Source organism: Cyanistes caeruleus, chromosome 6 (genome assembly GCF_971803275.1).
Source record: "Cyanistes caeruleus chromosome 6, bCyaCae1.hap1.1, whole genome shotgun sequence".
Taxonomy (NCBI): Eukaryota; Metazoa; Chordata; class Aves; order Passeriformes; family Paridae; genus Cyanistes; species Cyanistes caeruleus.
This window is the reverse complement of record NC_141706.1, coordinates 21,546,347-21,572,428: the sequence shown is the minus strand read 5'-3', so window position 1 is coordinate 21,572,428 and position 26,082 is coordinate 21,546,347. Positions and strand designations below refer to the sequence as shown.

The window sequence follows — 26,082 nt, the reverse complement described above, 5'->3', positions numbered from 1 at the left end:
ATGTCTTAAGGAGAGCTGATGAACTTGCTTGTTTTTATGATTTGAAAGAAGGATTGTGCTTTCAAAGCATGATGAAGCAAACAGATTTGATACCACATTCTCCTTTGTTGGATGCAGATGTATTTTATTAAATATATACATTTCTGTTCTGCCCCTGCAGTACAATTTCTGTGTTGTAAACTTTGAAAGAAGGATAGGCATGGTTGTGATGTAGTGTCCGGGTATAAATTCACTGTGTGATTTTTCTAGCAAAATTGCTTTGAAATAGAACAAAAAATGTATCCCTTTACTTCTGTGGAATGTAAGTGCCATGATCATCTCTGAAAAGACTAGCCTTTAGAGTTTAAGTGAAAACCCCTCCCCAAATGGGAAGCCAGCTTCAAGGTTTAGTTGCAGCAGTGGTGTATTCAGGGGTTCATTGAGCACCTTTTTTAGAATCATGCAGACTGACTGCTTTCTGTTCTTTATTGCTTTATGTTTTGTCAGAGCTTTAGTGATCTTTAGTCTCAAGCATCTGTAATCCTTTGCTGTGGCAGGGCTGTGGGGGCAGCTACCTGAATGTAATGAACAAACTCACCATGAAGTGGAAATTGCCATGTAGATAAGGGCTAGGGAAATTGGGTTTAAATGAAGAAAGCAATAAGATGTAATCTCCCAGGAGATCTGAAAGGAAATCTGATTGCACCACCTGATTAAGGGGGGGAAACACTGATTTTTGCTGATGTAGTTGTTTTTGTAGCTTTTACTTATCCTCCGTGTCACCGTACGCTCATTGTGCCTGTAACTGCAGCACTAAGGAAACAAGCCATGTAAATGTTTTTTGTTGATAAAGCCCCATATAAAAGTCCCTATGTGTCTATAGATTCTTCATTACAGCCCTGTCCCTCAGCACAAGCCCCAGGGTAGCTGTTACACTGATTGCTTAAACTCCTCAAATGTTCTTCTTGGAGTTCCCAGCACTACAGACTGTCCACAGCAAAAAGGAGAGACATTTTCCTCATTTATAATTTAAAATAGGAAACATATCCAGCCATGCTCTTCAGTAGAATGCAAAGGAAAATGTTGGTAGGGATCTTGTGGGCAGCCTGAGATTTTGGGGATTTTTTTCCTCCTCAGCTAATCTCGGAGGACCAGGAATGGCTGCCCCCTCACCTGCAATTTCTTTGTTACCCTGACTCTTCCTTTAACCCTTAAGGCAGGTTAATGCTTTTCAGCTTCACCCTTGTCTGATACCTGAACTGGGGACACAAAAAACCCTCTGCAAAATGTTGCTGGTGAATGCTGTCTGGCAGGGCTGCTGTGACAGGGAGGCAAGGAGGAGGCTGGCTGCTCTCTCTGTCCTGCTGCAGGCTGAGCATGCCCTTATTGTTATTTCTGGATGTGCTGATTCAGCGTGGCAGCGGTGCGTAATATATACAAAATATGAGTGGCTACATATGTCAGATTAAAAAGTAAACAGGTCAGAGTGCGTCCTCTGATGTGTATTTATAGCACACTGACATCAGCAGGAGTTACGTACATCTGAAGGCGGATTCAGCCTGTGGAGTAAGTGGAGGAAAGTGTGCCTCAAGCCAAAGCAGCAGAGGCTGCATATCATATGTTTCAGTGAATATCACTTCTAACTGTCCTTATATATACCCTGCTTACATTGTATATCTAATTTCAGCGATTAGTGCCTGTTAGGTATAAATGTGGTGACAAGCTGTACCTTTCTGGAGTTGCTTAAGAGTTACAAATAGGCATGACTGAGTCGTTGAAGGACATTGAATTAAACATGCTTGAATTAATAAGGTAATGATTGGTGCTTCTCAGAGCTATAAAATAAACACTAGCTGGAGCTCTGTGCTATGTGGCAACCAGATCGAGCCGTGGGGTTGCTGAAGTATTCTGAAATGACTCAACTTTGTTAAGTGAGAGAGATAATCCAAAGAAACCTCTCTACGTAGGCTCCCTGTGCAGTTAACGTTTTAAACCCTCCTTTGGCTTGTTGTTATGACTTCAAAGATACTCTAAAGCCTTTGTTAAATTGATCATTAACTCTGCAATGTTATAATTAGACATTTGAACTTGGCTGCATTCAAAAAGAAAATGCAAGAATGAAAATCCTGACCAGCGTTGTTTCTCTGCAGCTCATCAGCATGGTCAGAGAAGGATTAAAGTTCCACAGGAGTTAAAAAGCAATGGGGATTGAAGGCATTAACCAGCCTTGCAGGATGGATAGGGAGCCATTAATCCACAAAGTTTTTCTTTGAAAGTATGGAGCGAGAATAATGTCAGGAACCTGAAATGGGTTTCTGCTGGAGATTTAAATTTAAGCTCATAAACCATCCTGATGGGAATGTCGGGCTGGAAGCGTGTGTTGGGGAATCCTTAAGTTTGCAGCCCAGCAATCGAGCACGTTACAGCCATAGCTGCCCCTGGCCCGTTCCAAGGCTCCAAAACCAGCAGAGGAAGCCCCGGAGGCGGCTTTGAACAATAGCAACGAGCCCAAGCAGGGGCTGGGAAGATTGAGGGTGGCTGGAGGCTGTGGTTAAAGTTTACGAGGTCTGGGGCTGGGAGAAAATCAGCCCTACGTCTCCCACTTTCTTTCCTCGGTCTCTCCTGATGGAGTACAAGTCGAGACAACAGCTGGTAGCTACTATGAGCCCGGCTGCAGAGTGGATGGGAAAACCTGTCTCCATAGTAACAGAGCAGGCATTGCATGTGCTGCTCCTGCTAGATCTGGGGAGTAGCTGGCTAAAGACATCTGGTCAGTGTAGCCGATTCTCTGGGGAAATTAGCTCATTTCATCTGATAGTAACCACAGAAACTTTTGACTTGGTTTAATGGTATGATGCTGAACATGAGATAGAACCAACTGGTTCAGCAGTTTTGAAAGTCAAAGATTATCTAACTACTTTAAAATAAATATTTTGGTAAGGAAGGCTATTGCTTGTGCTCATTACCCCACCTCCTTCTCTTCCCTGTGGTGATGTTTCTGTCTAACACGAGGTGATTCTTCAGTGTGGGGTGAGTTCTATGAATTCAAAGATAGTTTTCTCTTTTTAAATATTTATTTCTTCTGCTTACAAGAGCTCTTTTTATTATACAATGAGCCCTCTAAGCCTTTCATCTTAGGGAAGCTCTATATAGTGTGAGATAATGTCTGTGTTAACATACTATGGCCTGTACTCTAAAAAAGTTTACTCCCCATCTGCAAAATCTTGGGTCAGTTAACTCTTAAATATTTTCAAAAGGAATATTCTGAACAGTTATGCAGTTACAAATAAACCTCAAAATAACTTTTGAATGTGTGTCAAAGTCTTGAACTATTTAGCATCAATTAAACCAATTACACATCATAATCTTGCGCATAAGACAGGAAAATTCCCAACTGATTTTTGTGGAACAAATTCTGCATCCAATAGGCAGAGACTATACTGAGGATATGGTGGTTGGGTATGTTGGCTGTTGTTTTCCTATTTACTGTAAAATTTGTTAGCTCATGCTATGTGTAACACTCAGAAATTTGGAGCAAACTGAAGAATGGAAACTTTTTTTCCATTTGCACATTAGAACATCATTGCTTATTTGTCATTTGCCAATAAATGATTGTAGTGGATGATAGCTTTTCTGGAAGAAAAATGCACGCAAAAAAGTGTCTTTGAAGTGGCCCAAGAGGAGCATCCCAAATGTGTGGGGCACAGAGAAAGTCTTGGTCTTCCACCACCCATACCCATGTCTGACACTTACTCCTGGTTATGAATATTTGAGCTCAGTGGGTTGTTGTGATCATCATGATGTAGGAAATGCAAACGTATGGGCAGGCATGAGCCCGAACCGTATGTCTCTGTTTATGGGAGACCAGCAGAGCTGTCAGTCTCTGAGAAGCCCTACCCATGATTTCTGTTTGAGCATGTGGGGTTGAACGAGAGAAGTGTTTTCAGCTCTGCTGGACAACAGCAATAAATGATTTTATGGAGAACAAGAGCTGCTAGCTGCTGTAGTTTTAAGAAAGATCTAAAAGGCATCTAAAGGCCTTAACAGAAATCTGAGAAATGATTATAATAAAGGAAGGGGCCTGAGCTTCCCCAATCAGACAAGTGCAGCAGATGTTTGTGGCCCCAGGTGGGTTATATGGATGTTAATAAACCAGATGAGCTGAAATCAGTTAATGAAAGAAGTTTAATCAATCTGAGTTGATTCAAGAAGTGACTGACTACCTGATGAATGCACATACCTTATTCAATGAAGATTTTTCAGTTTTCTTTGTCTGCTGAGCTCATGCTCTGATGAACCAAGAGTTACATTTCTCTGTGGAGTTAAAATGTTGGAAGTGTGGAAAAAAAGTATTTTATTTTATTTTATTTTATTTTATTTTATTTTATTTTATTTTATTTTATTTTATTTTTATTTTTATTTTTATTTTATTTTTTATTTTTTCTCAAGTGCTTTTATTTCCTACCTGGAAACAGTCATGTACCAATGTGAAGTAGCATGTGGGTGAGTGGTGGTAAAGATGGCATGAAGGGAGGCTTTCCTTTTCCACTCAGAGTGGTTTCCATACTCAGTTTCCATACTGAGTTTCATGGAAAATAAACTGTCCTTGAAACTGAAAAACAAACCTCCTGTTTTAAAACTCTTCACAGTTTTAAATTTCTGGCTACAGGAATCAATAAGAAAAAATTCTACTTAATCAGAGAAAAATTATGATATTATTACAGAAGGACTTGAGGTGCAAGGGTGCTTTGGGGGTCTTGAGGGGGGTGGTTGTTTGCCTTTCTGCATTTTGTTTGCTTGTTCTTATCAAGAGAAATGGCTTTGGTTGGAACTTGCAATAAGTCTTCCTGAAACTGGATGTTGATGGAAAATATGGAATTCCAGTCCATGTGGTTATTAACATGAAATCTTTCCTCTCAGGATATGGAGAGGGTATTTCTTTTCCTGTGGGCTCCTTATTTTCACAACATTTTCAGGAAGTTTAAATATCCTCTGACATGCCTGGTCTTCTGATCTGTCCAGATCAACTCATGGTTTTGGGAGTTTTGAGAGGGAAACCGGAGATAGACAAGGTAATCACATGGACCCCTCTAGGGAGACCAGCCCAAAAATAGAGACCCCACACAAACATCTCTCTCAAGTGAGAACTGGTAGTAAATTTCCTCTGCTTTTTATACTGTTGCTCCAAGCTGAGTTCCAAGCAGTTCTTCTAGGATCACTGGGGTTTTTTGAAGCTTTTACCTATTAGTTAGGTTAGGTAGTATAAGACAGTCATTTATGCTGTCCCACCATGGAAAAGAGTAGGTACTCCTGAAATCATAACCACTTACATCTCAACATGCCTAGGGCACTTGACATGGATTTCCCTTCCTACATCCCTATTTCTCTCCCTTAATTGGAGAAAAAGGCATGCATTTTTACCTTGTTCAAGTACTTGGAGTTTGCAGTCCCCATGAGGTCACATTCTAGCCTGGCAGTTAATGCTAATTTAGTTAATCAGTATAAATATTAATGCTACTTGTATAATTGTTTCATAGTTATGAACATGCTCAAAAACACATCACATGTGGTTGCAGAGGTTTTTAAGAATTTAGCTGGTGTTTGGAATATGGTCCAATTGCATTTCTGATGCCTGGCTACATGCTGGTGTTTTTTTCTGTGTTTCCCTTTCAGGAAGCATAGATTGTTGAAGATGTGGCTCAGTACTCAGCTATAAGTGGTGCAGGGGTGTAATCTTCCCTTTTCAGCAGATAGGTTCAACTCTGCTTGTCTGCTACGGATTGCAGCTTGCTTCAGCAGTCATCCCGTTGACTTGGATGGGGATATTCAAGAATAAATAGTTACAGAGCAGAGAGGTGTATGTACCATCAGATCTGTGCATGTATCACAGGTAGCTTAGTGTTAAAGCCTGAAGACTGAAGTCTAATCCCCAAACAAAATGTTAGAAGTATTCTTCCTGCCAAAACTCTGAACAGCTTCTTTTATCATTGGGTCCTGTGATTGTGTTGGCTGAGAGGCAGAGTTGCACAATGTACTGAGAAGCAATAAAGAGGTACAACCTGAGCAAAAGAAGAGCTGCTCAGCTCCCAAAAAGGAATAAATACTACAGTGGGGTGCCTTTGAGCCTGAGCTCTGAATTATCTTTGTATTTATTTTAACAGTAAAACAAGTTTGAAGGTTGAAAAAAACACCCTGCTTTCCCTGTTTTAAAGAGTAGAAAGAACCACAGAACATGAAGTGAAGTTAAAAGGAACTCCTTGAATGTTGTTAAGAATTCCAGAAGTACTCTTTAATTGCTGCCAAAAGCTAATGTGGCTGGAATTTCTGTGGAAAACATAAGTGCAGTAGCCAGTTAGTACACAAATACCTCCAGTTTGCAATAGATTCCCAGTCCCCAAGCTTATTCACCCTGTTCTCCATGTTAAAAAAAATATGAATCCACGTAATGTTACACTTAACATTGAAACAGTCAAAGATGATTTCTCATAACAGTGCGAGGAGTGGTAACTGCTTGGTGTTGCTCCGAGAACTGATTGCTCATTCCATCACAACCATTGTTTGCTGTTGTTCTAAAGCTGAAAAGTCATCAAATTCAATTCCATGAGCCAGCAATTATTCACAAAGTGTTAAAAAAGAGGCTTTCTTAGTGTTTTTCAGAGTAATTTAGAACCCGAGATGAACTTACTCCATGTCTTCTTAGCACGAAATACCCGTTACTATCGTTCAAAGGTGTGAAACCACATAAAGGATTACCAGAGAGATTCTGCCACATTTAGAGCACCATAAAACTTGATGTTTAAATAGGCACAACATTTCTGGCTTCATCAGCATGCTTTTTGGAACAAGAAATGATACATGATAGGAGAATACATGATATAGCATGCTAAAGGCAGATATCTAATGAAGAAAGCATTGTTGCTGGGCTTACTAAAAACATGCACTCATGTCATCAGCTTTGCTATCCCAAGTGCAATAACTTATAAATATTCAAATACCCGGTTATGGGACACAGCTGTAAAGTGCTTTATGTAGGTTTCCTTCGGCCACCCAGCTGATGCAGAAATGCACATTTTACACAAGGTAGTCCTTTTCTAGTGTAATGTAATTGTTATGAATTAAACCCTGAACAAGTACCAGCGATTGACAGAGTTAAATGTGAATGGGTTACATGTTGGTGAAAGGGGAAACGTGAGGTTGTCACTAAAGCAATTTTTAGTAGAGCTTTACAGCTTTACGTGCACTATCCATGTGTCAGTGGTTGGTGGTTGTGCATCAAGACTCCCACTCTTTATTCTCTCACTTCATCTTAAAAAATAACTCTGCCTGTAATTATTTATTTTGCACTCTGAGAAAATATTGTTATAAAAGATTTTTTTACAGTGTAAAAAGCACTATCACCTCTCAGTAATGGTATGATGTGAAGAATGTCACATGTTTCAGTTACCATTCACACAGGGTGGTGGTTTGTATCGTGAGTTAGTAAACATTGAGGTTGGGTATGTTTGAAGGAAGGACTCACCTTTCTTTAGTACAGCCTCTTGCTTCACTTCTGTAAGACAACTGCTACAAATGTGAGTTTTCACTAGTTCCATTGTTGCCAAACTCATCTATTTTTGTGTGGGATGAGCATTTTTGGTTCCAGTGGGTAATCTTGGCTCTCTGATTTGTCAGTAAGTCCTTTGGTGTCCAGATTAGACTTAAAGTTTTTTTTGTTGATATCACATCTAACGTTTCATGGGATCTTGAGAGGCTTAAGCAGGACAGACATACGAAAATCAACTTTTTTAAAGAGTAAGTATTGAAAACTGCAGAGAAGATATAAAGTGTAGGCTAAAACATTGAATGGTCTTTTGACATTAAAAAAAATTCAAACCACAAAACACCAAAAGTTTTATAACTGACAGAATTCACCTAAGTGAAGTAACACATTTCCTTCATCACTGGGGAAAACTTCTTTGGAAAATGTGAGTTTACGAAGATATGTTTATTTTAATTACTAATTTAAGCAACAGTAAATCTTAGTTCGGAGAGAAAGGCCTAGAAAATTCTGCTATTCCTCAAAAAAATCCTTCAATGAATCACCTGGAAGTATAGTTCACATAAAGAGCAGCTTTGCTTCAAGCTTTAGAAAAATGAGCGCAATTATATGAAGTTCTGCTCTGCGGCTACCGGTTGGACTTTCTGATATGTTAATGTATTTATAATGTGAAACCAATGCTTTTGTTCTTCTTATAATGTGTGTTTTAAAATGTACTCTTAAGTCTGACCTTCATTGCCCAATGTTCCAGCACAGAAGAGGCTCATCTGTCTCTAAACCATGCTCCTTGTGCCCATTACTTTAAGTTGCAATTGTTTTTAACTCTTCAACTGCTGCTCTGCAGAGGGGATTCTTCTGCTTGGGTGACTCCAACAATGGAATTCAACAGAATGACTAGGCTGGAAGAGACCTCCAAGATCAAGTCCAACCATGCCCTAACACCACAGCTAGGCTATTTGCTTGGCATTGTGTAGTCTTGAGTTTATTCTTGACATGTCCAAGGCATTGCTTTTACAAGGGCCCTCCTTTTCCAAAGAGCTTTGGAATACAGAGTTGCTGAATTCTGCCCAATACCAGCTTGGTGGTTTGTTGTTGGGGTTTTTTGGGTTTTTTTTTAAATTTATTTTGTTTTGTTTTGGGGGATTTTTTTTTTGTTTGTTTTTTTTGGGGGGGGGGGGGGGCGGGGCAGAGCTGTTGGGTTCTGGTTTTCCTTTTGTTTTGTTTTTTAAAAAATTCATTCCATATAATGCCCATTAGTTTCCTGAGGTGTTTGATGTCTTGAAGCTCAGACCAGCTGCTACTGAGAAGGCCATGGCTTTCTAAAGAATTTTTTTCTTCCAGCAATGAATAGTGCACTTGTCCTTTATTTGTAAAGGGAGCAGAGGAAAGGTGATAGTGAGTGAAGGGAGTTTCACAGAGCTGCAGTTCTCCTTTAGTAACTTTGAATTCTGCAAAGAGCTGCCTCTACACCATTTATTTATGTTGGACCCAAAACTGATAGAAACATGAATTCATGTAAAAATATAAGTCTTTGCACATAACGGTAGCTTGGTTAATGGGGTATGTGACTTCAGAGAGATCTGGCTTATATCTTCATTTTGCAAATGTAAGTTTAGTTTGGTCTCTTTGGAAAGCTATCAAAGCTTTGAAGAGAGTTTGCACAGCATTGGTCATGTGCTTTGGTTGGTATAAATTAAGTTCCCATTTCGGAATGCTCTAATCCTGATGCGCTGAATGATAGCCACAACTGTTCAGTGCTCGCTGCCTGGAACGGCCGCAGGAAATTGGCACCAGGAGGAAGCTACTTGCCTTCAGTATGTGAAATGCATTTGCCACTTAGCTGAAAATGCTGACTTTGTTGCCTTCAGTTACGTTTATTTTGCATGTCAAATAACTCTCCTCTCCTCCTTCACAAATTTTAGAGGCAACTGTAAAATGCTGACTGAATGGGCTGTGTACATATGGCATCTGAGAGGGTTTTTATTAGCTTAAACTAGCACATGTGTTTTCCTGTGAGGAGTATTAAGTGCCTGGACTGCAGGTTTAGTGTGTGACTGTTTTTGCAGCTGTGTGGAAGAGCATGATGTGTATTCCCTGGAGCAGGCTTGAGAGAGCTCAAGTATGTTGAGGCAAAAGCAGGTTGTGTTTATGGGAATGTCAAACAGAAATACGGCACTTGAACCCTTATCAGTGCTGAGCCTGATACTGGTAAATGAGTGACGGTCACCCAGGTGTGTGGAAGGATTTTGTTTCAGAACTTGATGTCTTTATACTGGAACTTGGTCCTGCCACACCAGACAAAAATTAGGTTTTCTTTTTCTCTTTATTTTTTTATCTGGAGGAAGTTGAAACCAATGTTAGTCACTTAAAATTTATTTATTTTTAAACTCTTATTAAAGCGCATGTTCATTGCTCAGGCCAGAAATCCTACTTTGGGAGGATGAATTTGGAAAACACGCTGCTTTTAGAAGAAGAGGATATATGAGTAAATATAGAATTAATGTCCTGCTTTTGGTGACCTCTCACTCTTCTTACTTGTGGAAATTACATCACATCCCAGAAAGAGTCCTGTAAAACCAAAAGCCACATAAAGGGGAGCAGCAAGGCCAGAGCTGAGAATCCCAAAGCAAGGCTAGCACACAGGACCATTCCATAACTCACTTCTTGGAGGGAGGGCCGGGCCTTGGGGAGATGTTTTGCCTGCACAAGAGAGGTAAGAAGTTGAACTTTGTCAGAAAGAACTCCTCTTCAGCACACTCTGTATCTGCTTTTGCAGGAACAAGTTGTTGAAATAGGTGATGAATGAATAGCTCATGGGACCTAGATGTGGGGGCCTCATGATGTCTCTGTGCATATCCAGCTGTACTTTCATCCACAGTGCTTTTGGTCTTGAAGCATTCGTGTGGGTGGTGAGTAGTGGGTTTTCAAAACCACTGGAACAAAAATATTTTTTATCAGTGCTCCTTCTAATTTCTGTTTGAAAATGTGTTGATCCTTCCTGGATGCTAGTACAATATGGCCTCAAACAGCAAAAAAAGTACATTATATCTGAAACCACTAGATTTCAAGTGTTGCTGATATCAGATTTTATAGCAGGTGACCAGAACTTGACCATAAAGTCTTAAAAATCCCATCTACCCTTATATTCCTTTTTAGCTGTACAAAGTGGAGCTACTGCAAGTTAAGCTAAGGAGATCATGGCCAAATTCTTCCTTTTGTGTGACTCTGCTTACAGATAAGAGACGCTGTGCAATATTTATTTTCTCTTAGTATGGAGTAGTGTTGTAAAGCCTAAGGGTATAAAGGAACAATGCTTTGCTGGGAGACACAGTGGCTTTTATTGCCTTGTTGTTTGTAGCTGGAAAACAACAGGCATACAGTCTCTTCCTGAGGTCCCTCAATAAATTCCATGTTGGCTGGGGAGCAAAGGCAAGACTTATGAGCTGCTTGGTGTCGGGCATGGTGGGGATGAAGTAGCTTTTGAAAAAAGGAGTGAGAAGGTTGTTTAATAAAAAGCATGCAACAAGATACTTGACAGGATGAAAATGCTCAGATCAAGGAAAGTAGCCACTGTGTAAACAGTGTTATTATGACAGTTCTCTGTAACACAGAAATACAGACTTGCTTGGCTTAAACTGATTTTTTTTTTTTTTAACAGTCTGTAGCAGTTCCTTCTACTCGTATTAGCATATTGTATGTACTAATGAATGAGTTTGCATATTTGTGAACTGTGTTTATGTGTGCTTCATCTGAAGTGTTGGTGAATAGTTCCTTTGAATTCAGTAAGATAAAAAATTAAGCATATGCTGCACTGGGTAGAAGCCAGAGCATTTTTCACTTTGAAAGAAAGGGTCCTGAATGAATTCCTTCTAGAGACTTTTATGAAGCCCTGAATAAGAGGTTCATGAAATAAACAGAAAGGAGTAGGGATTTTTAATCATGTTTGCATCAGGGTTTGCATATTGACACTCTGTCTCTCTTGCCAAATACTTTGGGTTTGAAGTCTACTTCTTGAGCATACTTTGTGACGGGGGAGAGCTCCACATTAAAAGGAGTGCCGTAAAATAAATGTGCAAGCCCAGCTTAATTCGCGCCTGCAGATTCCTGGTGGATATCATCAGCAACCACGTTCAAAAGCTAAAGACAACTGCATTATGAGGAGACTTGTGCAGGGGTGATGGTGTGGAAAGTTGTTGTAAGGCAGCCGTGCTCCGAGCCCGTGCCTTCACGTGCAAAGTTACACCGCTGACATCTGAGGCCTTTTGGGGCTGGTGGAAAAATTCCAACTGCCAGCATTTGGGTTTGGCTGAAACCTCTAGTGAGAAGGGAGCGGAGGAAATCAGCAAAGAGCTTTTTAAATACACCTAAAGGAGTTAGGTGCCCGACCCCTATTGAAATTCAATAGGATTTTGGAAAAATTTCAACCCAAAATTGCAGGGCTGAAGTTTTCTTTAATGGTCCCAGTTTATTTATTGTTGTCTGCTCTCAGCACCGATTAAGGGTAAATAAAAAGCTTTGTCACAATCAACTCTTCTACCTCTGTCTCCTAGTAAGCATCCCTTTTTTTCAGAACATCAACATTAATGGAAACATTATTTCATCTTATTTCAAAGCACTAATAAGGGAGCTTTAATAATGTTCAGTAATTTGGGATTAATTATGGGCCTCTGAAGGCAGAAATCTAATACTGATATGGTAGTTTTGGTTTTCTGTAGCTTGTTTAATCATTTGGTACCCAATTTGCTAGGTAAAAGATTTTAGCAAATGAAACCAGTCTTTTGAAAGAAAGGAACCACCAAGTGTGTTGGCTTTAAACATTTTTTAAGAAACTTAGCATTATTTGTTTACCTCTGAAAAGATGTGATTTACAAGCTCTTTGAAAGTGAGGAAGTTAAGTCGTGGGGGGAAAAAAAAATCTTCGGTCCTAAATAGCATTTTTGAGACTGGCTGTTTCTCAGTAAGTGTTTATATATTTGAGAAATAATCTGCCTTTCTATTTTTGATCTTTGTACTTCATCAGGTTGGGATTTTTACTTTATTGAGTCTTTGTGTGCTTGTCTAGGCCATCTGATTTTGCTGTTCTATGTATCTTAGAAAGCACAGTACAGCTTTCAGGAAAAAATCCTGCCTTTCTCAATAGAACAAAGAGGGGCCTCTCTATACAAAGTGGGTGAGATTAGAAGAAACAGTTGCCTTTGCTGCTGTTAATTTGCATACCCTGCTCAGGCTATACAGAAGTGCTGTCTGAAGCATTTTGCAAGCCCTGATGTGTCAGGTGAACAGTGTGCTGAGAAGTGGACTCCAGCTCTCTCTGAATTACCATGTAGCCTGTAGCATTTGGGGTTTGTGTGCTGCCTTCTGTCAATGTGTAAATGCGACCTGTTGCCAAAAAGATGATCAGAGGGCTGGAGCGCCTCTCCTGTGAAGACAAGACTGAGAGCTGGGATTATTCAGCCTGGACAAGAGAAAGCTCTGGGAAGACCCTTCAGTATGTAAAGGGAGCTACAAGAAAGCTGGAGAGGACTTTTTACAAGAGGACAGGACAAGGGGGAATGGCTTCAAACTGAAAGGTGCACACTTAGATCAGATATTTGGAATAAATTCTTTACTCTGAGGGTGGTGAGGCACTGGAACAGTTTGCCCAGAGAAGTTGTGGATTCCCCATCCCTGGAAGTGTTCAAGGCCAGGTTGGATGGGGCTTTGAGCAATCTGACCTAGTGGAAAGGTTGCTGCTCATGGCAGAGGGGTTGGAGCTAGGTGATATTTAAGATTCATTCCAACTCAAACTGTTCTAAGAGTCTGTGACTTCTCTATGTGAGAGACATGCTCCTGCTTTTTTTTCACCTTTGAGGAGTAGAGCTGTACCCCTGCTTGTTAAGATGCTTAGCCTGTTTGTTGTCACTGATGGCAAGTGTCCCGTTTGTCACTTTACTTTAGCCTCAGCAGTAAATTGTTCCCTCCCTTGGCTCCTTCAGAGACCTGCTTGTCATGACTTCTGTGGCTGTGTCCTTGCTCCACTATTGCTACCTGAGCCTGGGAGGAGGTTCCACCTTACTGCCCTGTAGCAGAAATATTCCATTGCCTTGGCTAAAAAGTAGGTTTCAGTGCAAGTAGTGCCACAGGAATCTTACAGCTGAAGTAATGGCTGTTGGCATGCAATCCCTGTATAATCCCTACATGATTATTTCATTGTTTAAAGAAGTCCATGGGAACTTTATCATTCTTGAAGCCAGATTTGATAAATTGTGGGACTAATGTGATTTATCTCTCCTATGAGGGTAATGCCATAGAGCTTGTGATACGACAGGCGTGGATAAAAATTGTATTCCCAGTGGAATGTTGAGATGGGAGGAAATTCTTCAGTACAAGAAATGTGTACTTATGAACTGTCCCCCTCACCAATGCCTCTTGTCTTCCTGTGCCTGTCATCTCTCCTTCCTCCTAGGGCAGACTCCTCTATGGGAGATGCAGTAAGCTGTTTGTAGTCTTTAGTTTTGGGTATTCTATAGCCAGTCAGAATAACATAAAGGTATCCTAGAATGTGTTTTTTACCTCTCTTACATTTATAGAGTGCGTTGAAAAAAGTATAGAGTCTGAGTAAAGACATTTTTGTTCATAATAGATTTCAGATGACCTCATCTAGCCCTGCCACATCAAATGGTTGCCTGAATGTCTGTGATGCTCCACATCCAGTTACAGCTTTGAGGTCTACAGGCAGAGCCTCAGGCAATATATTCTCTATACAGATGCCTTCTTGCATCCAGAGACAATATCTGTATCTGCTAAATAGCTGTTGCTGTAGTGTCACAATCTATTTTTTGTAAGTTTCTTTTTTTTTTTCCCACAAGTTATTGATCTAATAGCTTAAAAACATCTCTTCCAATTAAGTTTTAGGACCCTGTCATTCCTTTCACAATGCAGATATTGGATGCCTCCCATCAGGTGGTTGTAGCTCTTTCAATCCAGTGGGGATCAGGAAATAAAGGAAGGGCTTTTCAAGATGCTTCTATTAGCAAAATACCCTGGGAACTCTGGAGGTATGGACTGTGCTAGCAGATAGCACGTATTTGTCAGGCAATTGTGTTTTTACTGATCCTGCCCAAGTTCCTTCATCAGATGGTAAGAGTTGTACTGTAACCAGATGATTAATCTATGCCATATTTTACTTGGCTGTGCTGGAATTATGTGGCTGAGAAGGCAAGAAAATGGCACAATGCATATACCTGGGCTGAGCAGGAGGGATGTCAGTAGTGAGGGTACCATGTAGAAATCAATAACTGAAGGGAAAAAAGTATTTTCTCTTCAGTGAGACAGCCCCTACATACACCCATAGCGTGAATGTACATGATTGTCACGTCTTAGAGGACTCTTTATACCATATAAGTTTTTAATCTCATTGTAGTATTTTTGTTTCCACCTTGTAGAAAAGAGATTGCTGTTAAGTTGGGTTGAATGGGTCCTTGCACAGTGTAGTTCTTGTGTGGATGTAATTATAACCAAGAAAACTCCTCAACTGAGCTTTAATTCCCATGCTTACTCATGTTTTTCAGGCAGTTATTTTCTTCTAGTGCATGTAAATTTCATGTTAAGCTGTTAATCAGAAAAATACAGGGAGTGTTTTAGTAGCTCAGGAGAACATAATTTTCTAACGTACTTTTTTTTATTGTCTGCAAGTTTCTAAGCGCACACAGACAGAAATTCATCAGCCTCCCCCACCCCCAGGAGACTGCTTATTAGATTTATGCAACACAAGATATTAAAAACACTTCTGTCTGTCACACAGCCACGGGCAGGGGAGGGGGAATTTGCCAGTTGCTAATGGATACCTGGCGTTTTTGTGTATGACCATGAAGAACAGCTTGTGCACTTTCACCCCCGATGTTCCCTGAATAACTTGGGTCTCATTTAGGTCAATAAGCCTTTATCAAAACGTCAGGAGTGAAAAATGTGTCTTGGTGTAAGCCGACTGGTCGTTCCCTCCAGTCAGCGGAGTCTATAGGACAATCAATGTTCTCTAAGCTTGTCTGCATGTCACGCAAAGAGCTGGGTGACAGTAACCATTGAGTGCGTGTCTGTCGCATTGTCTTTGGGACAGCCCCCATTTGCATACTTGCCGGTGTGCCTGTTAGCCACTGAACCATGGCGGGGCTTTAGGAAACATACGCGCACAGCTCCCATGCAAATTCCCTGCGTGGGGAACGCTCGCTCCTTTGGAGCACAATCCGGGCTTTCTCTTCCTACCTTCCTCCCGTAAAACTGAAGCTGCCGTCCTGACAGGCCCGCTCTGCCTGGTCACGGTGCTGTTTGTGGTTCCATTGTGCTAAAACATCAACTTTTTCTCTGGGTTTTTCTTTGCGTACCAAGGTAACTTTTTTCCTCCTTTTGCTTTTAGTAATTGCTTTTGGGGATATCTGAACAGTATTATCTGTGCTTCACACACAATGTGAAGCCATATGTCCCATCCTCAGATGAGCTGTATTGAATGAAGGGCAGTTATTGCTCCCTGTGTGGTTGGAATTGTATTTGTAAAGGGAATTTCCTCCATGGTAGTGATGAAGGGAAATGTGCTAGTCCTCTGCAAAAGGAAGAGCACTTAGATATTAGGGTTTATTGACTGGGTCTGTGAAAGGAATACAATCACCTGATCAGAGAAGATTTCCTCTGGTGCTCTGTTTTCTGTGACAGTTCCACAGCACCTCATGTCAAGCAGAGCTCACAATTCTCACGTTCAGTTTTGGTTCATAAGTGACATTAGACTGGATAAAGGGAGAATTTCATTGCATTTGAAGCTTATATCATAAGACACTGGCTTTTCTTAAAGCATCTGGTGCAGATGCTGTTTTCTTTCAATTTATGACATTCACTATGTCTTCAATTTATTGGAAAATATTTAAAAATAGTTCAATTTTAAAGCAAAAAAATGGTGGAGGGTTCTAGTGGATCCTTTCAGAAGGACGTTCTAGAAGAGATTCTTGCCTGGGTTCAAGGGTCTGAGCTTTATGTTTATTATAACCAATGCTCTGGACAGTTCTATTACATCTTAAAAATCTACCTTGAATACAAGTGATTGTAAACAATTATGATAGCATCTGACATCTTGTACAGGTTATGAGATGTCAAAATTAAGGGAAAGAGTCCTGTCTCATGTTCTACCAGCTTTGCTAGAAAAATCACTGTCCTGGTTGAGCTTCAACACTTTCTTGTCCTGAGATGAACAGGTGTTTTATACCATGAAGATGTTTTAGAGCCACAAAGATATTATAGCAAAGTCAACTGATGCCTAACCCTTTCCTCATTATTTTTACTGTATATAGCCTTACTATTTTGCTCGGTATTCAGGGCCATGTCACATGCATTTTTGAAGGTGATAATGACTCCCATTCATCTTGACTAAACTGGGGCTGTGTCCTGGCTATTTCAGTTAATTAAGAAAATAATCACAGGTAGCATCTTGAGTCCCATTTGCCAATTTGTTATGCAAAACAGCAGTGAATGCTGCAGACATGAGAGGGCTGGATAGAATGTTCAGCAGCACGTTGTGTTCTCTGCAGTTGCTCTTTATGTGAAATCATCCTTTGAAATAAGGAGCTCATTCTCTTAATCTGCACTAACCTGTGTAACCATGACATCTTGAGACTGGTTTCTTGGCTGCACTCTTACTTTACATACACCATGTGCTGTGTGTTTTCAGTGCCAAGCCACTTTTTCCATGTCGATAAACAGATTTTGTTGTTTGCTCTGGTGGAGAATGTGGCCATTTATGAATTGAGCTGGCCAGTAAGGAAAGATTGCAGTTCCCTGATACTCAAGGAAGCTTTGCTGGATATGTCATGTTTGCCTAATCTGTAGAAAACCCAAGGTTTATCTGCACATTGATAACATTCCACACAGGACCTAACTGTACATCTGTCCAATTGGCAAGAATATCAGGTGTCTTTGTCATCTGTCACCTTGGATGCATTTCCAAAGTCATACCTTAGTATAGGTGAGTAGTTTGTAAGTAGCTTGGTACCAGCAGTGCTGCAGGCCTAGATCTCTGTTTCTGCTGAAGTCCCTAAATGCTACAAGAGGATGGGAAAGGTGTGTTAGAGAGCTCACTTTGTCTTCATGGTACCTGGAGACTAACATATTGGTGATGGATACTAGAAACCATTTTTCAATCCACATGAGCTTAAAGGAAGACTGAAAAAGTATAAACAAGAGGGAAGTTGAGCTGATCTAGTAAATGGTACATGAAGCACACCTCTCCCCGACATGAAATAAGCCAGAAAAATGCTCATCTTCTAATTACAGACTCTCCTTGTTTTCTTTGGCTCAGTCAGGAAACCTTTTGTTTGAATTGAAAGAAGTGAATTGCACAGCATGGTTTTTGGTTTTAGTACATGCAGACAATCCAAAATGTATGCAATCAAAGAATTTCAATTTACTCCTAATAATTTCTTTCTCTATTCTTACAGTTTTCTTTAAATTTTACTTAAGATCATTTTTTGTATAGTTGATATATTTTCCACCTTCCTAATTTTGCATTTGTTTATTGCTTTCTGATACATTCTGAAAAGTGATAAAAGACATACAGAGAATTAACCTAGCTCCCTGTGTGTTTCTTTTAGGAAATTGTGTTAGTGGTATTCTTTGGAACAGAATATGTGGTTCGGCTCTGGTCAGCAGGATGCCGCAGTAAATACGTTGGAATATGGGGAAGGCTTCGTTTTGCTAGGAAGCCTATTTCAATCATTGGTGAGTATGCAGATCTTGAAAAGTTGATGTAAACAATGAGTAAAACCTGCCCTAAAGGCTTTTAGAAGTCGAACTTCTGCAGCAGTTGAAGCCAAGTTAGAGTGAGAGCTCTTGTCGTTAGTGTGAATGTAGATCTGAATTTCCTTTCAGGAATTCATGGCACTGTCATTTGAGAACAAATGCAACTTGGTTTGTTTTTCAAGAATAGCTGAGTGTTTTCTTTTCAGAAGTGATCTTCAGCTTTGCCAGGAATAAGCCTTGGCCGTAGTCCTGTCTCCTGTGACCTGAGGATCCCAGACACTGTACAAGAGCTACAATTACATTTTTTCCAAGATACTGAACAGCCTATTTCCTCCCCTCAGTAGCCATTTAACTAGTTTATTATGAGTTTGTTTTGCACTCTAATTGAGTGGCGTGTTGCATGGTAGAGCACAATACATGCACTGTAGTTCTGTTAGTTTTAATTGAATTAAAATATGGTTTTCAGTGATGCATTTGGAGCTGGACACCTCAATTCCCTTGGGATTCAATTGGCTTCCTAAAATGACTTAAGAGTTCTTGGAAATTACATCCAAATATTCCATATATGTCACTTATCATTGTTTTTTTACAATGCTTGTCACTAATTTAAAAGTTTCACCAAAATAAATACAGTCCAAAATCAATCTGTATTTTGTTAGCCAACATTGAAAGAACTGTATAAAGACCCTTTCCCTGTACTTAAGTACTTGAAATATAAATGTACTAAATAAATCAGACATTGGAAGAGGAATATTGTTATGGAAGAGTAGTAATTCTTGTTCTGTGACATAGATTTTTCCACTACTCATTATATGGGTATACTTATTATACTCATTGTATGTTGTTGAGTACCAGACATAGGTTTTCATAGACTATCTACAGTTTTGCTGAATGTAAATTACAAAATTTTGTACCTGGGTATTTTTACAACTATAAAAAAGTTTGATTTAGCTCCTCTGTGCATCTGTCCATATAGATATGAATATTATATAAATAAATAAATATATATATAATATAAAATAAATATTTATAATAACTGCATCTCAGGTGTGACTGCAGGTATAAAAATACTGCGTCTTTGCACTCTGGCCATGATCCATTTCTCTCGAGTGCTAGAACACTAAGCATTCTTAAACATCAACCAAATTAATTCAATTTGGAAAGCAAAATGCGGTTCATCTTTCCCAGATATGGATCAAGAACTATTTAATTCTCAAAAATACAGAGTTCCTTTCCAAGATTTACTAGGCCTAAGGCACGTGGGTTTAGAGTACAGACTGACTTAAACTAAATTAGACTCATACCCTAATTCCAATTTTCTCTCCCTTACAGACCTGGAAAGATGAATTGATAGCAAGGCAATTTTCTTATATATGAAATGAACCTCAAAATCTCTGTCAGTTAAAATCCTGTATAAGCACAGAAGAGAAAATAAGAATTGGAGAAGATAGAATAGATGGAAACTGCTGAAATTCCTCCAGGGTTAAAGCTAATAAGGATTCCAGGCTGCTTGACAGTAACTCCTCATTCATCTAGACTGCAGCCAGCTTGGACCCATCTCAGTACAACCTTCCCATCACATCACATGATGAAATTTTTTTACATGCCACAATTGAGATCTTTTGATATATAAACAAAAATAGCAATTAGGAGTGACTGTTCAACTTGTTAAAGTAATATCGTTATAGTAGACTTGCAGAAGTATTGCAAGATGCAGTAATTAATTTCCTTCAATTGGCTTTTATTTTCCAGATTTAATTGTAGTTGTTGCTTCCATGATAGTTCTTTGTGTGGGCTCTAAAGGTCAAGTCTTTGCAACCTCTGCTATCAGGTAATTATATGCAATAAAAGAAAGTAGTGCTATCTGAGCAAGATTGTGTTTCTTCTTTTTTTCAAATTTACCTCCTGTTTCAGTCCTTGCAGGAGAAAATGAGTCACTGCCCAGTGTCCTGTAATAGAGCAGATCACTGATGATCACAGATCATCTGATTGGTGATCCCATAAAAGTGTAGGGGAGATAAAATTTTGTTGCAAATGCTTTTATGGCTAGTGATGATAAAGAAGCTCATTCTCCTTCCCCCGTTCCCCAACTAGGTGGGTTCTGCCCAAATCCTGATTTTGTTTTTTAGCTCAGTTTTAAAGCAACTCCTTGATGCCTTATATCTGTGACATCTTCAAGCTGCCTCTTCATAAAATGTCTGTGGTTGTGAATTCCTGATGGACTGAATCCTCCTTGTGCTCAGGAAGGCCACACCACTTGGTTTTCTTGGGTGAATGGCAGTGTGCTTTGCTGTCCACACTAGCTGTAGCCATGCTCCAGGATTGCAGTGACTCCCATAAAAATAATGTTTTAAAGTATCATTGGACTGTCTGGTTCAAATTGCCTATGAAATTCCTCAAAGATGAGGAAATCAGATCTTCAGTTATGTGGTTCCCATCCTGTTGAGCAGGTCAAACATGAGTTAATGAATGATTGCTAGAGCATTTACTGTTTGTGCCCAAAATTCCTGAATCCTTGAGTTATCCTTACTAGCCACATGAACAATCTCTCCAGGCTGTCCTCGTAACAAACAAGAAGAAAGACGGGTGAGTGGAGTTCAGAGACACAGGCTGCTAAGTCTAATATAAAATACTCTGCTTATTAAATAATCTTAAAACAGTCCTTTGGAAGCCAGAGTTCCCTTTTCCACCAGTGTTTCTTCTCTGGTGTGTTTGGTCTCTTCATTAATTTGAAAATCATGTTCCAGGGGCATCCGTTTCCTGCAGATTTTGCGGATGCTGCACGTTGACCGTCAGGGCGGTACCTGGAGGCTGCTGGGATCAGTGGTGTTCATACACAGGCAGGTGAGTTTGGGCACTCTGAGGAAGGGCACAGCTGATGCCAAAGACTTTATATTCACAACAGCATGCATTCAGCCCTGCTGCTGCTGCTATCATTTATATTTAGTATGGAGTCAAGTAGTCATTTATTTTAACCAGGTGTGGTTGTTGAGCCTGATGTTCGCTGCCACTTTGGCAAATTTTGACTTGTAGCTGGACTCAACAACAGAAAATGAGACTTCTGAAAACTAGTCTGAATATTTCCTAAAATATGTATTTAAATTCCAGAGTTGTTTTGAACCTGGCACTGTTTGAAAGCTACCCAACTACTTTTTGGTGGCCAGAAGGTTAATGAGTCCTGTGTGACAAGGTTGTTTTGACTCTGTGTTGTCTGGGTAGCACAGTGAATTTTTGTTAATTTGCACAGCCAACACTCAGTGTCAATATTTTATAATTGCTGAAATTGCATTTTTGTTTTCCAGTTATCTTTTATAGCCCATCAGTGTTAGGAAATTTAAATGTCTCAGTGAGATCATAATGCCATTATTTTGATTCTCTTTGCAGGAACTGATAACAACACTCTACATTGGATTTCTGGGCCTGATTTTTTCTTCTTATTTTGTGTACCTGGCTGAGAAGGATGCAGTAAATGATTCTGGAGAAACAGAGTTTGGCAGCTATGCAGATGCCCTGTGGTGGGGAGTAGTAAGTATAGCAATTTCACATGTTAACACAGTCCAATGTGGAATAAGAACAGCACTTTGAAACAGCTTCTAACAGCTCCAATAGACTTTCTGGGTTTGTAATTCCATGACACTGCAGAAATACTAGAGAAGATCAGTAATATTATTTGCTGTTTACAGTCTTATGTGATCTAAAGTGATCACATTACATTAAAAAAATATAGAAATACATATTCTATTTCTTTATCCTGTCTTCCCTACTGGTACAATGATTATTTCTTGCTACCTTTGTCATGGCAGTGTTCAACTGTCCAAGATAGTAGGAGTCTTGCTAAATCTCGGCTAGTTTTTTTGAGAGGGGTTGATTTTAGGTTTTCTTTGTCCATCTTTTTATTGAGTTGGGTTATTTTTTCCTTTAAACAGCTGTATAGCTATGTTTTGCAATTTGACATTCCCAGTTTATTCAGAGTGGACTAATTCTGGAGCAAGAAGCATCTAGGATAGATAGGAAATCCAGGCACAGGACTCTTCTAAGGTGAAGAGTCCTATATTGCTTTGGGAGCCACTTAGTGTCTCTACAGGGCATTTATTGTGCTATATTGTAACCATGTTGCCCTGAGATTTCTCTGCTTTTTTTAAGGCACTACCACAACTTGCCTGTAGGTGTATCTTTGGTTCTGGTAGTAAATTTCTCCTTTATTGGTCTTACTAGTGACAATTGTCTCTTTGATTATTACATGCACTTACGAGTGTGGCAGCTCTATTCTGGGATTATGTTCTCATAAACATTTAATTTTCTTGATTCTGCTAGTAACTATTCCCTCTTTGTTCTCACATGATAAGCAAATACCAGGTTGGCAATTTTGTTCTGGGATTTCCCATCTGTAATTGTTCTCATTTCTGTTTCCTATTGCAGTTCAAAGAAAGGTACTTTTTGGAAGCTATTTTTCCTTCTCATTAGCATTCAAGCAATGGCTTTTTTAATCTGCTTTAATTTTATTAGTGTAATCAAACCAACTGTCATCAGTAAGTGCTACTGATCTTTGAAATGCATAGGCATCACTGATAACATGCTTGCACTTTCAAAATGTGCTGGTCTTATAGAGATTTTCTTTGCTGTTTTAAATCAAAGGACATTGTTTCTCTTTATTTTTTTTGTCAAAAATAGTACTAACTAAAAGGTCTTCTGTATAGGGGTGATAGGACTAACACCTCCATTTCACTAATAAAATACATATATGTATTTAAGAATATATATTAAGAAATATTTTTAATAAACCTGTGTGTTTGTGTGCTTATAGAGTTCGCTCTTTACAAACTATCACTTGCTGTTTCAGAAAGGAAGGATCTGTTGATGAGCAAATCCACTGCAGGTCTGCTGGTGCCGAAATGCATATGTAGCCCTTTTTGAATACAACAGGTTTTGTTTTGTTGTATTGTTTTGCTGCTATGATCTGCTGTAGAATTCTTTCTTCTTGCTGTCTGCCATGGTTAAATACAGGCTTTCTTAGGACCAGAAGACTTACTGTGTAGCACAAGAAAGTGGCTTTCTGTCAAGTAGCTTTTTTCAATGCTTTCATGTCATTATGGCATTTTTGTTTTCCACTACAGTGGTCAGATGACTCAGTAATTAACAGTGGCAGATGTAGCTGCATTTAAAAGCACGTGCTGTCATTGGCGTTGCCATTAAAAACTGAGTATGTGACAGACCAGATTGGCTTACTGAAAATACAGTAAAACCTCCCATAGAAGCAACACGATCTGTCAGGATATTGAAATATTCTCCTTTCAGGGAATTATTGTTCAGTTAATAGGCATGCCAGTTATTTTGTCTTCCTAATTACAATAAACTTATTTAATCAATACATTTAATTATGATAATATTTTTTCTCTGTTATAGCTTCTATTGTGTTGCAGCATGCCACATGAAGTGTGAGACTGCATTCAATGGACACATAATGTAATTTCTTTAATATTAAATGTGGAATTAGGTGTCCTTATTCTGCTCTAACACACTTCCACTAACTGCTAAAAAGATTTAACAGAACAAAACTGCGACGGATTCAGGTCCATCCATTTTTGATTTCTTGACAGTGTAATATTCTTCATCCTTTCTGCTAGGAAAAAGCCCTGTAAAGTTAGGACAGAGAAGAAGTTAGCCCACAGAAGCTGTGGATGTCCCATCCCTGGCAGTGTTCAAGGCCAGGTTGGATGGGGCTATGAGCAATCTGGTCTTGTGGAAGGTGTCCCTGCCCATCTCAGGGGGTTGGAACTTAGGTGGTCTTTAAGGTTTCTTCCAACCCAAACCATTCTGTGATTCTAGGAAGAGCTGGAAAGTCAAAAAGATTCTCCCAAATAAAGGTCTCAAACTCATACAAAAACCATCTCAAGTGTTAGATCTTGAAAGTTTCAGTTATGTTTAGCCAGAATTTTCTGAATTGCTTAAGCAGCACAAATTCTGGTGAATGAAAACCTGTTTCGAGCTGAACCTGCAGAAGAGGATAATTCACAGCTCCTGTTTCAGACACCATCATAAATGAGTGATCTCTCTTCTCTGAAAGTGTACTTACCTTACATAGTAGAGAATGCTTCAAAAAGTCCTTGACAGTGTTTTCACACCCCTTTTCTTGCTCTCCAGCACTGAGCTTTTTTATCTCAGTCTGTGTGTACAGTGCAAAACAAGTTCTTTGGGCAGCAGTAATAGAATATATAACTGAATGTATAGCTGAAGTAAACCAGAGAGGTCTGTGTTACCACAACTAAAGTGCATCTGGAGTTGGGTACTTCCATATTGATGTGCTTTGCTGACTGTAGGCACACCCCTAGGGTGCATAACTTGTAATTAAATGTTCTTCATTGTCATTGTTGTTATTTATTAGTCTATATTGCTTTTCCATTTTCATATTTAAATTGTCTTCCTGAATTTCCGTGGGAACTCTGGGCTGTAGTTATTTGCCATGTCAGTTATGGGCTTCGTGAAGAAACCTGAGGTTACCTTATGGCATAAAGAGTTGTCTGTATTGTTGCTGCTTTTAAATGCAATGCAAGCTGTATAAATTCTGCCAGTGACAGGATATCTGTACATCTTTCAGAAACAGGTTTAGTGTTAGCAAGTAAAATAAATGTAATGTTGTGCATCTTTCAGTTCCCCAGTGCCAGTATTCAAAGTTAGTCCACTTATATTGTCCATCATGTCCAGACTGACAGTTTTAAAGACCTAGTATAAAGACCAATAAAATCAGGAAAACATTAAAAATAAAATTTAAAAATCAGACACTTAAAAATGATAAAGATAAATGTTCTCACTGAACCTGTCAGAGACTTTCCCAGGTACACAGCAAGGATTTCATAGACAGAACATCCTTATTTACCTGATTAGTTCCCTGTGCTCAGTTTAGCCTGATAGAACCTAAAATAAAATCCTTTCCCTACTCAGTGCTGATGAACATTACCATTTTTTCTTTCTGGGTGGGGTTTTGTTTCATATTCCCCCTTCAGACTTTTGATGCATATTTAATAAGAACAACATTAGTCTTAATGCCTAAATCTGTGGTGATGTTCATCAGATCAAAGTTCTAAAATAGTCAATGGATAAATATGATTTTGTTCCTAAAGAGAGAAATTGTTTTACAGGATGCTTTTCAATGAAATTCAATGTGTGAGCTCTTGTATCAATTTAATTTCATTATGCCAACATGTTTACTATGCTAGAGTACTATGCTAGAGTTGAGTCAGTATTTCCATTATAATATCCTCTTTTACAACTGTAAAATTAGTATTGTGCTCTTTAGGGAGTTTTAATCCAGATGTAAAGAATGACTTAGGGCAGAAAGTTGACATGTAATGTTTCAACAGCATATATTTTGGGGAAAAAAGAAAATGTCATTTCAGAATAGAGTGCATTAGTAGATGGTTTAGAGTTATGAGGGCAGAGGAAAAAATTAACTGCACACTTCGATTTCCAACCCAATTTCCAAAATGTTTTTTTTAACATTTAAAATGATTTAGACAACCATCATAGGAATTTTTTTTTTTGTATGTGTGTTACTGATGATTTAGATAAATCAATTCAGAAGGAAGGGGCAAGGATATGGTGGGAAAGAGATGCATATTAATTCTTCAGTTATACTTTGGTCAGCTCAGAAGCAGCTATTTCTTTTCACATTTTTAGTTAATGTGTGTATTTCAACATGATTTTAAGACTGTAACAAAAAGTAGTTGTTAATATTCTTCACTTACAAGGATTTATAATTTTTTTCAAAAACAGAGGCATAAGCCATTATTTTCTCTCGTAATCTTCTCTGT

At 39.1% G+C, this 26,082-nt stretch overlaps 1 protein-coding gene across 6 annotated transcripts in view; it reads left to right on the top strand.

Annotated features, from left to right (window-relative positions):
* KCNQ1 (potassium voltage-gated channel subfamily Q member 1) overlaps nt 1-26,082 on the top strand; it is a 330,957-nt gene that overhangs the window by 61,792 nt on the left and 243,083 nt on the right. For all 6 annotated transcript variants that reach the window (XM_086892640.1, XM_086892638.1, XM_086892636.1 and 3 more), the window contains exons 3-6: nt 18,127-18,253; nt 20,027-20,105; nt 21,022-21,118; nt 21,659-21,799. In XM_086892640.1, the coding sequence (XP_086748766.1) occupies nt 18,127-18,253; nt 20,027-20,105; nt 21,022-21,118; nt 21,659-21,799 (444 nt within the window). The remainder of the gene's footprint in view (nt 1-18,126; nt 18,254-20,026; nt 20,106-21,021; nt 21,119-21,658; nt 21,800-26,082) is intronic.